Here is a 15,325-nt window from a genome sequence, read left to right as displayed (position 1 = left end):
GAAGGGCCTGTTCTGTGCTGTATTGTTCTATGTTCTAACACAAGTAACAGCTGCTCCCTCGGTTAACTGCTCATTGTTCCCCGTTATGGTCATGCAGTTAAACTACCTGAACGGCACTAACTGTTTCCTTGTGAGGACATATCTTAGCAAACTGCGTGCCTGAGCTGCTTACTGTCTCCCATACACTAGACTCCATGGCATTATATATTCTACAGTACTCCAACCCTGTACCCATCTACCCTTCTTCAGGAACATTGCATTAATATGCAGTGAGAGTGAGTTGGGAAATACTGACCATAATGTACAGTGTGAAAAGCTCATTGCCGAATATAAACTATTACACACCAGCATGGGCGAGTGACTATCCAGGGTATAGACCATAATAGGAGAAAGTGAGGGCTGCAGATGCTGGAGATCAGAGCTGAAAATGTGTTGCTGGAAAAGCGCAGCAGGTCAGGAGAATCGACGTTTCGGGCATAAGCCCTTCTTCAGGACTATAATATTAAATATATAATCTATTACCTAACGCTACTCTCTTACAAAGGGGATGCAGTAGCATTGTGGTCATGTCACTGGGCAATTAATCGAGAATTCCAGGTTAACGATCTAGAGTTCAAATCCCACTGTGACTGATGACAAATATGAATTTAATAAAATTTCATATTAAAAAGCTAATAGTGACTATGTGAACACCATTCGGTACCCTTTAGAGAAGGAAATCTACCTTTACCTGGGTCTGACGTACATATGTCTGCAGACCCACACCAGTGTGGCATAGCCACAAATTAAAGAACAAAATCTTTCTGGTCTCATGCACACGTGGCTTGGCCTCTTTCTTGTCTGACAATACTCCCATTAAGAGGCTTTCAAGGTGTCGAGACAGGGTAAATGGTGTCAACTGTTGAGCTCAGGTTTGAAATGATTGCCAAATCAAGCAAAAGTGATATGAGAGAAAAAACCTTTTAACCAAGTGAGTAATTAGTTTTGTGGACAGCGGTGCTGAGAGTGTGGTAAAGGCGTGTTAAGTTAATGCAGTCAAATGGGTTAGATTGTTACCTCAAAGGGGAGAACGAACGGGGTGAAGGTTGGATAACGGCAGTAAATGGATCAGTCACTTGAGAAAGTCAGCGCAGACCTGCTGAGTCAAGTGGTCTCCTGTGATGATGTAATCCTGAAATTTTGTAAATGCACTGTTTAGTGGAGAGTTGAAAGCGTAGCTTGGTTTCCCCCGTTGAATCGGCGTATCCTGGTGACACCGTGAGCATGTATGATGACAAAGTGATGACACCCAGGGCCATCTGTTTCAGGTTTCACGGACGGCGTGAGGTCGAGCTCTCACAGCCGGAGCGGGAGCCATGACCGTCACGAGGAGCAGACGGATACCTCGGACAGTGAATCCTTCACCTTACAAGTGCGCAAAATCAACCAGCAGCCGGCTCTGTGGAAATCGGGAGAGCAGGGATATGACCCAAACAGGTGAGGGTGCAGGGGTAGGAGCGATGGGCACTTGACTCACTCTTGTTCGGGGTGGTATTCAGACTTCAGTGAAATGTTTGCCCATAAACCCTAATGCTTAGTGTGTCAGAGCTACAGAAATGCAGTCAGTTGAGCCTGGAAATACCATTAATTTGACAATCCAATCACAGCATTTGACCCACGCTGAGATTTAACGTGCCTCCCACTCTCTCCTTTCTCTCTCTCTCTCTACCGACATGTCATTCTGTTTCCTTAATAAGATATGGAGAAAGTAGGCACTGTACAGATTAGGCAGCATCTGTGGCAAGATAGGAACAGTTAACGTTTCAGATTCACTGATTACAGGGAATGGCCATTGTCCCAAAATATTATCTCTCTCTTCACTGATTTGCTGAGTGTTTCTCATGGATTCTGTATGATTTAATGCTCGACACTTTTGCACCAGTACAGTATTAAACTTGGTGCTCACCATTCTTTCCACAACCCTATTGATCCTGACTGGATCATAACTGTTCACATCTGCTGAAGGGAAGGTGTAACCCCAACTCCGCCCTCCTGTGCAGTCACTGATTAGATGCTGTGACCTTGCATGGAAGCTCCCGAGGCACGAGTGAACTTGGAACCTGTGCTGGAGTACGGCATGCAGTCAAAAAAAATGTTTGATCAGGGAGGAATTGTATCAATTATGCAATTCGTTATTAATCATCAGAGTGTGGCGCTGGAAAAGCACAGCCAATCAGGCAGCAGCCGAGGAGCAGGAGAGTCCACGTTTCGGGCATAAGCCCTTCATCATTAATTCATTATTAACCTAACCTCCGCTTCGAAGGGCTTTGATAGACTGAATTAGGAGAAGTTGTTTCAGTAACCATAGGATGCAGCTTGACCAAAGAGTTGGTGCAGGGGTTGGCAATAGGAAATGTTCACGTTGAGAGTTTTGATGGTCTGAAATATACTATTTGAAAAGGTGACAGAAACAGACTGGGATGATACTTTGCAGAGAGGAATTACATAAATATTTGAAGGAGATGCAGTGAAACTAATTATGGGCGGCACGGTGGCACAGTGGTTAGCACTGCTGCCTCACAGCGCCAGAGACCCGGGTTCAATTCCCGACTCAGGCGACTGACTGTGTGGAGTTTGCACGTTCTCCCCGTGTCTGCGTGGGTTTCCTCCGGGTGCTCCGGTTTCCTCCCACAATCCAAAAAATGTGCGGGTCAGGTGAATTGGCCGTGCTAAATTGCCCGTAGTGTTAGGTTAAAGGGGTAAATGTAGGGGTATGGGTGGGTTGCGCTTCGGCGGGTCGGTGTGGACTTGTTGGGCCGAAGGGCCTGTTTCCACACTGTAAGTAATCTAATCTAATCTAATTTTTCAAAGACCAGGCACTGTGGTCTTAAAAGCCCCCAGCTGTGTTGTATGATTGTACGCAGGTTGTTCTTGTGCAGACCAGCCTGTGCTAATTGTGGTGCAAGAGTTGGCTCAGTGTTTGGTGTTGGGGGAGGAATGTAAGCAAGGGAAATGTCGCTGCAGCTTCTGGTCTTCTCTTTTTATGTTCCTTTCCATAGCCTCTGTCCCGGTGCATTCCTCATTGTGACATTCTGTATTTTTTTTTAAAAAAACAGTTTGAATGGGAATGCCTCAGAACATGAGGTGGATCAGGAAGGATGCCACCTGCTTCCTCTCCCTCCCTCCCAGAGCCGCCCAGGTACCCCTCAACCTCACCCTCCCACCCCATTACTCTGCGTCAAGTGAAGCCTGCCCACCTTACCTTCAGCAGAATTTCAGTAAAGAGAAGGGAAGGCTGCTCGCGGCTGAGGTCCTTTTTTTTGCTCCCTCCTTTTGACGTTTTGCATCTCTCAGGTTCCGGCTCCACTTGGAAAAAGAAAGCCGAGAGGAGATAGAGCGGAGGAAGAAGGTCGTGCAAGAGAAAGTCGTGGAGCTCATCCCAGAAACTGAACTGGAAGTGGACATCGTTGGCATTTATAAGCCAGGCTCTGGTGAGTGGTAGCTGTGCTTGGTTGTGGTTTGTTTCTGGATTGGCATTTGCTGTCCAGGGAATGAACAGAATGGTTTCTGTTTAAGTTGGAAAGACGTTCTGACAAAAAAGAAATCTAAAGTGTTTATGAGCAGGCAATTTGTGGAACATTCTCTGCTGGCTTTCATCTAGCAGCCTTAGGTTTAACGTCCTTGTCGTGCCACTTTGAGGGTTCTGCCTTCAGCCATCCAAAAGAAAGAACTTGTTTGTTCGTTGTGCCCTGAGGCATCCCAGCAAGTTCCAAAACCAATGAAGTGCTTCATTGTAGTCACTGTTGTAACGTAGGAGCAGCAGCCAATATACACATACTCCAATCCTAAGAATTCACTAGTAAAATCAATCCTGATTGAGTGTTCAGTATTGACTTGATCAGCTCCCCTGCTCTCTGAAGTAGTTGGAGCGGGATGTTTGCTTACACTCACTCGTAAGGACAGTTCGTGTAATGTCTCATTGAAAAGTTGACTGCTCTGGGGATCCGGCACTCACTCGGTACTGCACTGAAGTGTTAGTCTAACTTTTGTACTCTCTGGAGTGGGATTTGAACTCTGAACCTTCTGCTTCAAATGTAAGTGCGCTATGAACCGAGCCAAGTCTGACCTTTTGGCAGTAATCTCTGGAACTCCCTCTTAAAGTCTTTCCGTTTTGCCTCATTGTGCTCCTGTGCAGTTCTTTGTTTGCTTTATGTGTAAATGGTGCCACATAAATGAAAGTTGTTGTTGGTTCATTTGCATTGCAGGTCCTACCCTTTCCTACTCCGTAAATTGGAGCTCCTTCAAGTGTTGTTCACCGACCAAACTGCTTGCTGGCTTCTAGTTTTACAAAGCCTCAAATTTTTAAAATTCCTTTCCTTATTGTTTTAAAATTCTTTTTCAGTCTCGCCCTCTCCCTATCTCTGTAATCTCCTTCGACCCTGGGAAGAAAGTCATCTGTCTCTTAAAGCATTTTCACTTTGTCAGAAACGCACCTATTCCAGTCAGGCTCCTCTTGCCCAATTCCCTTCTCTTTGGCGCTGGAGGACTAATTCTTCAGTCATTCATCCTGTTGCAGACTTTCTTTGACCCTGTACCCACACCTTGCTGCAGACCTATTACCTCTAACTTGTTCAAAACCCTGATGGAAGGATGCAGATGCTTTACTTTTAGTTTAAAAGAGTAGAGGGAGCTTTACTGTGAGTCTAACCCTGTGTTGTGTCCTGTGAGTATTTGATGGATCCAGTGTGGTGGAAGCTTTATTCTGTACCTAACCCTGTGTTGAGGGAGTTTGACTTTCAGTTTCAAAGAGTAGAAACTTTATTCCTCTCCTGCTCTCTGTCTCTCTCTCTCTCCCCCCTTCTCTCTCTCACTGTGTCTGTCTGTGTGTGTCTCTCTCTCTCTCTCTCTCCCCCTCTCTCGCTGTGTCACTCTCTCATCACTCTGCTATAACCTGCTGGATGTCCGTGACTAACCTTGCTGATGCTAACGCTGTGAAAATTGTCCATTTTAACTTCGGACTCCAGCTCATCGTGACTTTTGGTTAAATTGATTCTTCTCTTGCCCTCTGATGCTTCTTTTACTCCAAGAATCTTAAGTTTGTCTCCTTTGGTTACCAAACTGCCTTCCACTACATTGGAGGAAGGTTTGGGGGAAATGTCAGAGGTAGGTTCTTTACACAGAGAGTGGTGGGTGTGTAGGATGCACTGCCAGTGGTGGTAGTAGAGTCAGAGACATTAGGGACGTTTTAAGAGAATTGGATAACCACATGGACGATAGTAAACCAAAGGGTGTGCAGGTTATTTTGATCTTAGAGTACGTTAAAAGTTGGCACAACATCAAGGACCAAAGAGCCTGTACTGTTGTATGTGCTATATATAGCACTTCCTGTATCGACCACGTCATAATTTTGAACACCTGTGTTAAGTCTGTCCTGCTCTTAACTGGCACAGTTACAGTCTGAGTAATCTCTTAAACCAGGAACACAACACTGGAATGGAAGGGAATGAAGTGGCTGAACACAGCAAACTTTAAAAACAAAAACAGAAGTTGTAGCAAATACCAGGGGAAGGGAATGTGAGGCTAGCTCGCTGACTTAGCAGTCTGGACCTGAGTAACACAGACCAGGGAGATCCCTGTGATTAGCTAATCCCTGCTGAAATGATGGTACGGTAATTGGCCTGAATTCACCCTGGTCCAAAAGGTGGCTATAGAAATCAAACTGAAATTCCTGCTCTTTGTTATGCTGGAAATAGCTGTTCGGGTCTGGGGCAAGAACATAAATAGGATTAGATACGATACCATCTCCAGTCAAATATCCCTTCGGCTGGCCCCTCGTGTCGAAAGTGAGCAAAGTACTTGGTGGTAGCTATGGAAACCTGTCCTGGAAAACCTCCCTTGCTGGGTGCGATTGGAGAAAAATAATGGCTGCTGGCCTCCCGGGGTTCATTGGCAGCAGCTAGTTGGAAGTGTCAGCAGACGCTGTCCAACTAGGCTTCAGAGCTACAGAAAATATCAGCACAGTCAGCGATGCTGTGACTAACCTTGCTGATGCTAACGCTGTGAAAATTGTCCTGTCGACAATAGCTGGTAATGCTGGAGTCTCTTAACTCTTTCCACTCGTGAGGACAATGTCACCCAACGTGGCGAGGAGAGTTAATTTACACACGGATTGCTTAACTTTGCCCTTCATCAGCTGCAGGGCATTGGCACTGCACGAGGAGCCCTTCCTGTTACCGTTACACCTTGTTTACATTGAATACAGACAAAGCACAGTCAGATACAGAGCAAAACTCCTTCTACACTGTCCCTGTCAAACACTCCCAGGACAGAGATAGTACAGGGTTAGATACAGAGTAAAGCTCCCTCTACACTGTCCGCATCAAACACTCCCAGGACAGAGACAGCACGGGGTTAGATACAGAGTAAATCTCCCTCTACACTGTCCGCATCAAACACTCCCAGGACAGAGACAGCACAGGGTTAGATACAGAGTAAAGCTCTCTCTACACTGTTCACCATCACACACTCCCAGGACAGGGACAGCACGGGGTTAGATACAGAGTAAAGCTCACTCTACACTATCCCCATCAAACACTCCCAGGACAGGGACAGCACAGAGTTAGAAGGGAATGTGAGGCTAGCTCGCTGACTTAGCAGTCTGGACCTGAGTAACACAGACCAGGGAGATCCCTGTGATTAGCTAATCCCTGCTGAAATGATGGTACGGTAATTGGCCTGAATTCACCCTGGTCCAAAAGGTGGCTATAGAAATCAAACTGAAATTCCTGCTCTTTGTTATGCTGGAAATAGCTGTTCGGGTCTGGGGCAAGAACATAAATAGGATTAGATACGATACCATCTCCAGTCAAATATCCCTTCGGCTGGCCCCTCGTGTCGAAAGTGAGCAAAGTACTTGGTGGTAGCTATGGAAACCTGTCCTGGAAAACCTCCCTTGCTGGGTGCGATTGGAGAAAAATAATGGCTGCTGGCCTCCCGGGGTTCATTGGCAGCAGCTAGTTGGAAGTGTCAGCAGACGCTGTCCAACTAGGCTTCAGAGCTACAGAAAATATCAGCACAGTCAGCGATGCTGTGACTAACCTTGCTGATGCTAACGCTGTGAAAATTGTCCTGTCAACAATAGCTGGTAATGCTGGAGTCTCTTAACTCTTTCCACTCGTGAGGACAATGTCACCCAACGTGGCGAGGAGAGTTAATTTACACACGATTGCTTAACTTTGCCCTTCATCAGCTGCAGGGCATTGGCACTGCACAAGGAGCCCTTCCTGTTACCGTTACACCTTGTTTACATTGAATATTGACAAAGCACAGTCAGATACAGAGCAAAACTCCTTCTACACTGTCCCTGTCAGACACTCCCAGGACAGAGATAGTACAGAGTTAGATACAGAGTAAAGCTCCCTCTATACTGTCCGCATCAAACACTCCCAGGACAGGGACAGCACGGAGTTAGATACAGAGTAAGGCTCTCTCTACACTATCCCCATCAAACACTCCCAGGACAGGGACAGCACAGGTTTAGATACATAGTAAAGCTCACTCTACACTATCCCCATCAAACACTCCCAGGACAGGGACAGTACGGGGTTAGATACATAGTAAAGCTCACTCTACACTATCCCCATCAAACACTCCCAGGACAGGGACAGCACAGAGTTAGATACAGAGCAAAGCTCCCTCTACACTATCCCCGTCAAACAGTTCCAGGACAGGGACAGCACGGAGTTAGATACAGAGTAAAGGTCCTTCTATACTGTCCCCCATCAAACACTCCCAGGACAGGGATGGCATGGGTTGGATAAAGCTCCCTCTATGCTATCCCCATCAAACACTCCAAGAGGTTGTTTGCACTGATTAAAATAAACCACCTGAGTCTCAGTGAATGCTAATGATGTACGTGAAGTCTGCTGTGGGCTGTGCGCAAAAGTGTGTGGAGCGAAGCAATCAACGTTTTTTGTTCAAAGAACAGGAGAAACCTGCACCCTTCTCACTCTGAACAGTTTTAAACCCAGGGGCTAAGGATGAAAATTCAGTGTACTATCTCACTGTAGGGTGCAGTATATTTCTCAAACGCATCCTTCACAGTGGGAAGATTCAGTGCAGGAGCAAGGATGTCTTATTGCAGTTATACCAGACATTGGTGAGGCCCCCTTATCTGAGAAAGGGCGTTCTTCCTGCCGAGCGAGTGTTGCAAAGGTTTGTCAAGTTGATTCCTGAGATGCCAGGACCGACATAAGAAAGTGTGTGTCCATTCCGGATTGTTTTCATTGGAATTTAGGAGAATGACGGGAGGATCTCATAGAGACCGATAAAATTATAACAAGACTAGACAGGTTAGATGCAGCAAGGATCTTCCCGATGGTGGGGGATTTCAGAACCAGGGGTCATAATTTAAGGATAAGGGCTAGAACCTTTCAGAACTGAGATGAGGAGAAATTCCTTCCCCCAGAGAGGTTGAGAAATGGTTGAGGCCAAGACGCTGTGTTTTCAAAAGGGAGGTCGTGACAGCTGTTACGGCTAAAGGGCTATGAGGGAAGTGTAAGATCAGGGTATTGAGCTTAGTGATCGCCCATGATCGCTGTGAATGTCTCGAGAGGCCAAATAGCATACTCCTTCTCCTATCCTCGAGGTTCCTGTGTAATTGGTACTGCTTTACTACTTGTCACCTGGCATTATTGCAGCAAAATTGACCACAATGACAGGGTAAGTGCTGGCAACAAAGTGTCGGGGAAATATGGTGGGAAGGTGCAGGGGGTGGTCTCTAGTGAAGCAGGCTTCAGAAAGTTTAGGCTTACTTGAAATAGCCTCTTTTGGGGAAACCAAGCGACTTGCCTGTTTGGCCTCAGTTAAATCTACTTTAGGGCTCTGCTAATTTAATGTCATCCCAACCTCCTGCTGTCCAATGCAGTCCCAACAAAGTTCAAGCAACATTGCTGGAACTGACCAGGCAACCAGCTCATACTCTGAGTTCTCACTTTACACCACTTCTGTCACTAGATACAACCAAGCAACCCATGACTGAAGAGGGGTCACTGCACCCTGAGCATTAACTCTGTTTTCTCTCCATAGATGTTGCCAGACCTCCTGAGTTTCTCCAGCGATTTTCTTTTGCAAGCATTTCTGCAGTCTACCTTCTCTCTCCTGTCGCCAACCCTTTCTTACGAGTTAGCCATAGCTCAGTGGAACACTGCTGCCTCTTAACTCAGAGGATCGTTCAGAGGCTCTACTTCAGAAACTTGGATTGTTTCCTCAGCTTGGCACTGTGGAGGGACGGCTGCATTGTTAGTGTGGCATTAAACCAAGATTCCGTCCACAATCTCAAGTGGACGTATTAAGATCCGTCTCTATCCGTGGAAGAGCAAAAGAACTGTCTTTATCCTGACCAAGATTTATCTTTCGATTGACTTGACAAAAAAAGGTCATTTCTTGATCTTTTGTCAGTTATTTGTTATTTGTAAATCTCCATAAGCACTTGGGAAAGCACTTGAATAGTTTTAAGGCACTTTGGGGTATTCTGAGATTGTGACGGACTCTATAAAAGTGTGTTCTTTAAATAGTGTAACAGCAGAAAAACAGGACACTCTGCTCAGCTGGTTAATGCATCAATCTCTGTTTGTGTTAACATTTCCTTTATTCTTTCCTCCCCTACACTTATCTGACTTCCCTTTTAAGTACAGCTGTCTGTTGTCAGCTATTTAGTGTTAAAGATTTTGATGTTCAAGGTATAAGTTCAAAAATTACCAATGAAACTTTTGCAATGTGGTCATGTAGATAGGATTAGATGAATTAGATTACTTCCAGTGTGGAAACAGGCCTTTTGGCCCAACAAGTTCACACTGACCCTCTGAAGATCAACCCAGCTAGACCCATTCCCCTACATTTGCCCCTTCACCTAACCCCATTTCCTTCTAACTAATGCCCCTAACACTAGTGGGCAATTTAGCATGGCCGATCCACCCTAACCTGCACATCTTTGGACTATGGGAGGAAACCAGAGCACCTGAAAGAAACCCACGCAGACACGGGGAGAATGTGCAAACACCACACAGACAGTCGTCTGAGGTGGGAATTGAACCCGGGTCCCTGGCGCTGTGAGGCAGCAGTGCTAACCACTGGGCCACCGGGCCGCCCAAAGAACTTCAAAAATTTGTATAGGTTAGTGGAATCGGTGGAAGGATGTGGCAGATGAAATTAAATGCTTAGAAGTGATTCATTTATGATCTGACGATGCTCGACTGTCCTGCCAACCCTTGATTCGTGCCTTGCTGGCCTTTAGCCTGGTGATTAGGAATCTGGGTGTTCAGATGGCATGGAAATTTAAGAGTAGTGTTGATAATGTGTGCAATATCAAAGGCTTTATTAAGGGGGATGTAGATTTCAAAAGCCAGGCAAATAAGTTGAGCTTGTGTAAAGCTTGGGTTTAACATCACCTGGAGTAGTACGCGCAGCATGGTGAAGTAGGGTCAATCGAGCAGTGCATCCACAACTGTACACCGCACTTGAGGAAAAAAATGTGAGGATGCTAGAGAATGTACAGAAAAGATTCAGGGCAATTGTCCTGGGGTGAGGGGCTTTCATTACAAAAATAGATCGGTGAAGTCCCAGTAGCAAACAAGAGTCATATTAGACTCAAAGCACTAAGTGTGTTTCTCTCGCCGATTCTCCTGCATTTTGTTTTTTCATTGGAGAGTTTGGGATTGTTTTCTTTGAAGAAGAGAGGTTGAAGGTAGATTTGATAGAGAATTTCACATTCATGAGGGGTACGGACGAACATAGAGTCATAGAGATGTACAGCACGGTAACAGACCCTTCGGTCCAACCCATCCATGCCAATCAGATATTCTAACCTAATCTAGTCCCGTTTGCCAGCACCCGGCCCATATCCCTCTAAACTCTTCCTATTCATATACCCATCCAGATGCCTTTTAAAGTACCAGCCTCCTCCACTTCCTCTGGCAGCTCATTCCATACAAGCACCACCCTCTGTATGAAAAAGTTGTGCCTTGCGTCCCTTTTATATCTTTCCCCTCTCACCCTAAACCTACATCCTCCAGTTCTGGACTCCCCCACCCCAGGGAAAAGACGTTGTCTATTTACCCTATCCATGCCCCTCATGATTTTGTAAACCTCTATAAGGTCACCCCTCAGCCTCCGACACTCCAGGGAAAACAGCCCCGGCCTATTCAGCCTCTCCCTGTAGCTCAAACCCTCCAACCCTGGCAACATCCTTGTAAATCTTTTCTGAGCCCTTTTAAGTTTCACAGCGATCTTTGATAAACCCTTCTGACTGCTGGAAGGATCGAGATCCTAACTGTGTTGAAACTTCCATCTCCATGCATGTTCATATTTCAAACAGAGGAGTCTGGGGCCAAGGTCTATTCCAAGGTCTGGGGCCATTGGGGAGCATGGAGAAGAAGGAATGGCAATTAACCAAACGCAGTTGTGATATAAAATTTAATGTCGGGTCAAAACACCGAAACAGTTTACATTGTTCAAGGTTTATTTTTAATCTTGAGCTTTGGAAATGAGTTGTTGGCTTGTGCTGGGAGAGATGGGGTATCTGGCTCGTGTGTTAAATAATGCTGATCTGTCAGTAAGATCTCTGCCAGTTTGGGTGAGAGATTGATGGTGTTGGGAGAATCTGCAGCGAGACAGCACAGTGCTCAGAACCTTGTCTCAGACCCTAGGGAACCACTGACTCCTGCATAAGAACCGCAGATCTATGCTGGTCACTTCATTTTGATATTCTTTAGGTGTGGTTCAGGTTTCTCCTGAATAGCATGGTTAGTAGTTCTTACATTTATGGGCCCTAGTCTTGTAACCTATCAAGAGCTTTCAGAGTAATAATGGCCTTTATTTGGTCACCTCTCAAGCCAACTCGAGAACCAAGCTTACCCTGATTATATATATCTTCTCCATCCTCATAGCATCCCTGTGCACCCTTTTTTTGTCCCCAGTTCCTGTATATCCTTTTTTAATAATTTGGCAATAAGTTTTTAATTTTTTAATTAGTGTGGTCGAACCAAAGTTTTTCCAACTTCACAACTTTAAAAGTGAAAATCCCCGACAGCCCTTGGTTTATCTCACAGAGAGATTAATTTTGGTATACGATTATCGGAAGAAACCTAACTCTCTGGTACAGAATGTTAGATCTTCGCCAAGTAACGTACGGCTGGTGTTAGCTGTCCCTGTGCTTTTCTTAAATTACACTCCCTTTTTAGACTATGTTTTTTCACTGTGTCTCTCGTTCCCAGTCTTGGACTTTCCAAAGCGTTCTCCTTGGAGCTACACAATGTCAAAGGAGCAGCTGCTGGTGCAGGAAGAGAAGGCATTCCGTGAATACTTGGATAAAATTTACAGGACGTTTGATCCTATGAAGCTCAGTTACTTTGAGCACAATTTGGAGGTGAGCAGTGTGGATGACGCAGATAAATCACCAAGACGGTGCTAGGGTAGGAAGCTGCTGATGTGTGGAAGAAGTGGTACTGAAGTTGCATTTATCGGTGTCTGTTGTAACCTCAAAGTTCCAAAGTGCTTTGTGGCCAATGGGGTCCTCTAGTAGTGGATCATAAATGGAACCTTTTCACATTCATATTTATTGAGATTAATGCAGGGCTTGACATCACAAATAGCTTCCCTCACTGACTGCTGAAATAGCACCTTGGGATTATTTTACATTCATGAGATGAGATTGGAAGATGAAATGTACTCGGGACTATGTACACTGATGTGAGGGTGATTGTGAAATGATGTGGGATTGAAATGTGAAGTGAATGAGAGACTGAATAGGGCAAGACTACTTCTTTGACCGGGAAGTCAGTGACAGAGCACTCATTTAAAACACTTACCAAAGGAGGGATTGGCAGGAACAAGAGTGCAGGTTGAAAAGTGATTGTTCTGAAATAGTTAGCGTAGGATGCTGTCTGTGAGCTCATCGAGATGCACTGAGGAGTTATTGGGGGCTGGGGTGTGTGCTAACTGGGTGTTAGGTTGGATGGTGTTGCTGGTGGGAGGTGTGCTGCTCACTTGGCACTGGGTGTTGGAGGTGAGCTTGTTAGCTGGTGCCTGGTTGGAGGGGAACTGGTTCTATGGGAAAAAGGAGGCTGCAGAAGGTGAGTGGTACTTGATTTTGTTTGGCATGGAGAGAATTGTTTCTTGGGTGGCTGGTGGAGCAATTGTGGAAGGGTTTTTTTTCTGTACACCTTTGGAGTTGAGATGTCTTAATACAGGAAACACTGTCACGTTGTTTATTCTCTGCGTCCTTATTTGGTTTTTGTATTAATTCTTCCTCTGTGTCTGTTCTGTAGACCTGGCGTCAACTATGGAGAGTCTTGGAAATGTCTGACATAGTGCTGCTGATCACAGATGTCAGGCATCCGGTATGTACTGCGAGTGGACTATGAAGTCAGAACTTCAGCCTAAACAATAGGCTTGGCCTGAACAGGTGCTCTGAATCTTTGCTTAAGATGGGGGTAATTGCTGCTGCTGCTGCTGTGTATAAACTCACCGCTTGAGTGATATCACATTTTTCTGTGTCCTGGCTGATGTTATTGTCACCTGATTGAGTGGTCGCCACTTTCTGCTCACTGCCACTGCTGCAGGCATATGGCTGCCCTGGTTGGCAAGATGAACTTAATTGTCGTTGTGTCCTCCTCACACTGAGTTGACCTCCCTTCAATGAGGTGGTGCTGTAACTTCTGTTGCTTGTTCTTGGCGTTCACTTTGAGAAGCCATGGCTTTTCATTGTGGCCTTCCTCTTGTTTTTTTTCCCTAGTAAGTCCATTAGCGGCTGCTCTTGTGTTACCTACTTCCCCGTCTGTAACATGACCTACTTCCACACCGCCAGGGCTTTCCTTACCTTTCTCTCACGTTGTGTCCATTCTAACCCTGAGCTCATTCACAAACCTGCTGCCTTAATCTAGCCTGCCGTGTACATTGTTCACCTATTGCCCCTCTGCTGACCGATCTGGTCCATGTTTTCCAATTGCTCTTCTTTGCTGTAAAGCCCTCCAGCTTGACAACCTTCTGTGATCCCTGCGCACCTCCAGCCTCTTCATGTCATAAACTCACGGAAACAGACCCTTCAGTCCAACCAGTCCATGTCAACATAATCCCAAACTAAACTAGTCCCACCTGCCTGCACTTGACCCATCTTCCCTCCAAACATTTCTTATTCATGTACTTATCCAAATGTCTTTTAAATGTTGTAACTGTACCTGCATCCACCACTTCCTCTGGAGGTTCATTACACATATCAACCACTCTGTTTCAAAAACAAAAATAGTTGCCTCTTATGTCTTTTTCGAATCTTTCTCCTCTCACCTTAAAAATATGCCCCCAAGTCTTGAGATTCTCCACCCGGGGGGAAAAGACACCTGCCATTCACCTTATCTATACTCCTCGTTGTTTTATAAACCTCTAAAGGTCACCCCTCAACCTCCAACGCTCCGGTGAGAAAGGTCACAAGCTTTTCCTTATAACTCGAACCCTCCATTCCCGGCAACATCCTGTATTCTGTTGAAAACTATCTTCACTTGTCTTTACCTGCAGCTCTCGAACTGCCTCCCTGATCGTCTGTGCCAGCTTCTGTCATCCTTGTTGTGGTTCTGTTGGCCGAGCTGGGAATTTGTGTTGCAGACGTTTCGTCCCCTGTCTAGGTGACATCCTCAGTGCTTGGGAGCCTCCTGTGAAGCGCTTCTGTGTTGTTTCCTCTGGTTTGTCTCTGCCGCTTCCGGTTGTCAGTTCCAGCTGTCCGTTGCAGTGGTCGGTATATTGGGTCCAGGTCGATGTGTTTGTTGATTGAATGCCATGGCTCTAGGAATGAGTGCCATGCCTCTAGGAATTCCCTGGCTGTTCTCTGTTTGGCTTGTCCTATAATAGTAGTGTTGTCCCAGTCGAACTCATGTTGCTTGTCATCTGCGTGTGTGGCTACTAAGGATAGCTGGTCATGTCGTTTCGTGGGAATGAAGACATGCCACAACCCAAAGGACTAGCCATGTTACCATACATCAAGAGCATTTCTGAACTGATAGCCAGACTACTGCGACCACTAGGACTCATAACAGCACACAAACCAACAGCCACTCTCAGACAACAACTCACCAGAACAAAGGACCCAATACCCTGCATGAGCAAAACCAATGTAGTGTACAAAATCCCAAGCAAGGACTGCACAAAACACTACATAGGACAAACAGGAAGACAGCTAACCATCCGCATACATGAACACCAACTAACCACGAAACGACACGACCAGCTATCCTTAGTAGCCACACACGCAGATGACAAGCAACATGAATTCGACTGGGACAACACTACCATTATAGGG

At 45.7% G+C, this 15,325-nt stretch overlaps 1 protein-coding gene across 1 annotated transcript in view; it reads left to right on the top strand.

Moving 5' to 3' along the window:
- Nucleotides 1-1,102: 1,102 nt before the first annotated feature.
- gnl1 (guanine nucleotide binding protein-like 1) overlaps nucleotides 1,103-15,325 on the top strand; it is a 29,630-nt gene continuing 15,407 nt past the window's right edge. The window contains exons 1-5 of the mRNA XM_043677873.1: nucleotides 1,103-1,181; nucleotides 1,293-1,476; nucleotides 3,334-3,470; nucleotides 12,252-12,403; nucleotides 13,305-13,376. Coding sequence (XP_043533808.1) covers nucleotides 1,103-1,181; nucleotides 1,293-1,476; nucleotides 3,334-3,470; nucleotides 12,252-12,403; nucleotides 13,305-13,376 — 624 coding nt within the window. The remainder of the gene's footprint in view (nucleotides 1,182-1,292; nucleotides 1,477-3,333; nucleotides 3,471-12,251; nucleotides 12,404-13,304; nucleotides 13,377-15,325) is intronic.

The sequence above is a fragment of the Chiloscyllium plagiosum genome, chromosome 37, assembly GCF_004010195.1.
Source record: "Chiloscyllium plagiosum isolate BGI_BamShark_2017 chromosome 37, ASM401019v2, whole genome shotgun sequence".
NCBI classification, from domain to species: domain Eukaryota; kingdom Metazoa; phylum Chordata; class Chondrichthyes; order Orectolobiformes; family Hemiscylliidae; genus Chiloscyllium; species Chiloscyllium plagiosum.
Note: the sequence above shows the minus strand (reverse complement) of the source record. Positions and strands in the feature narration are given on the sequence as shown.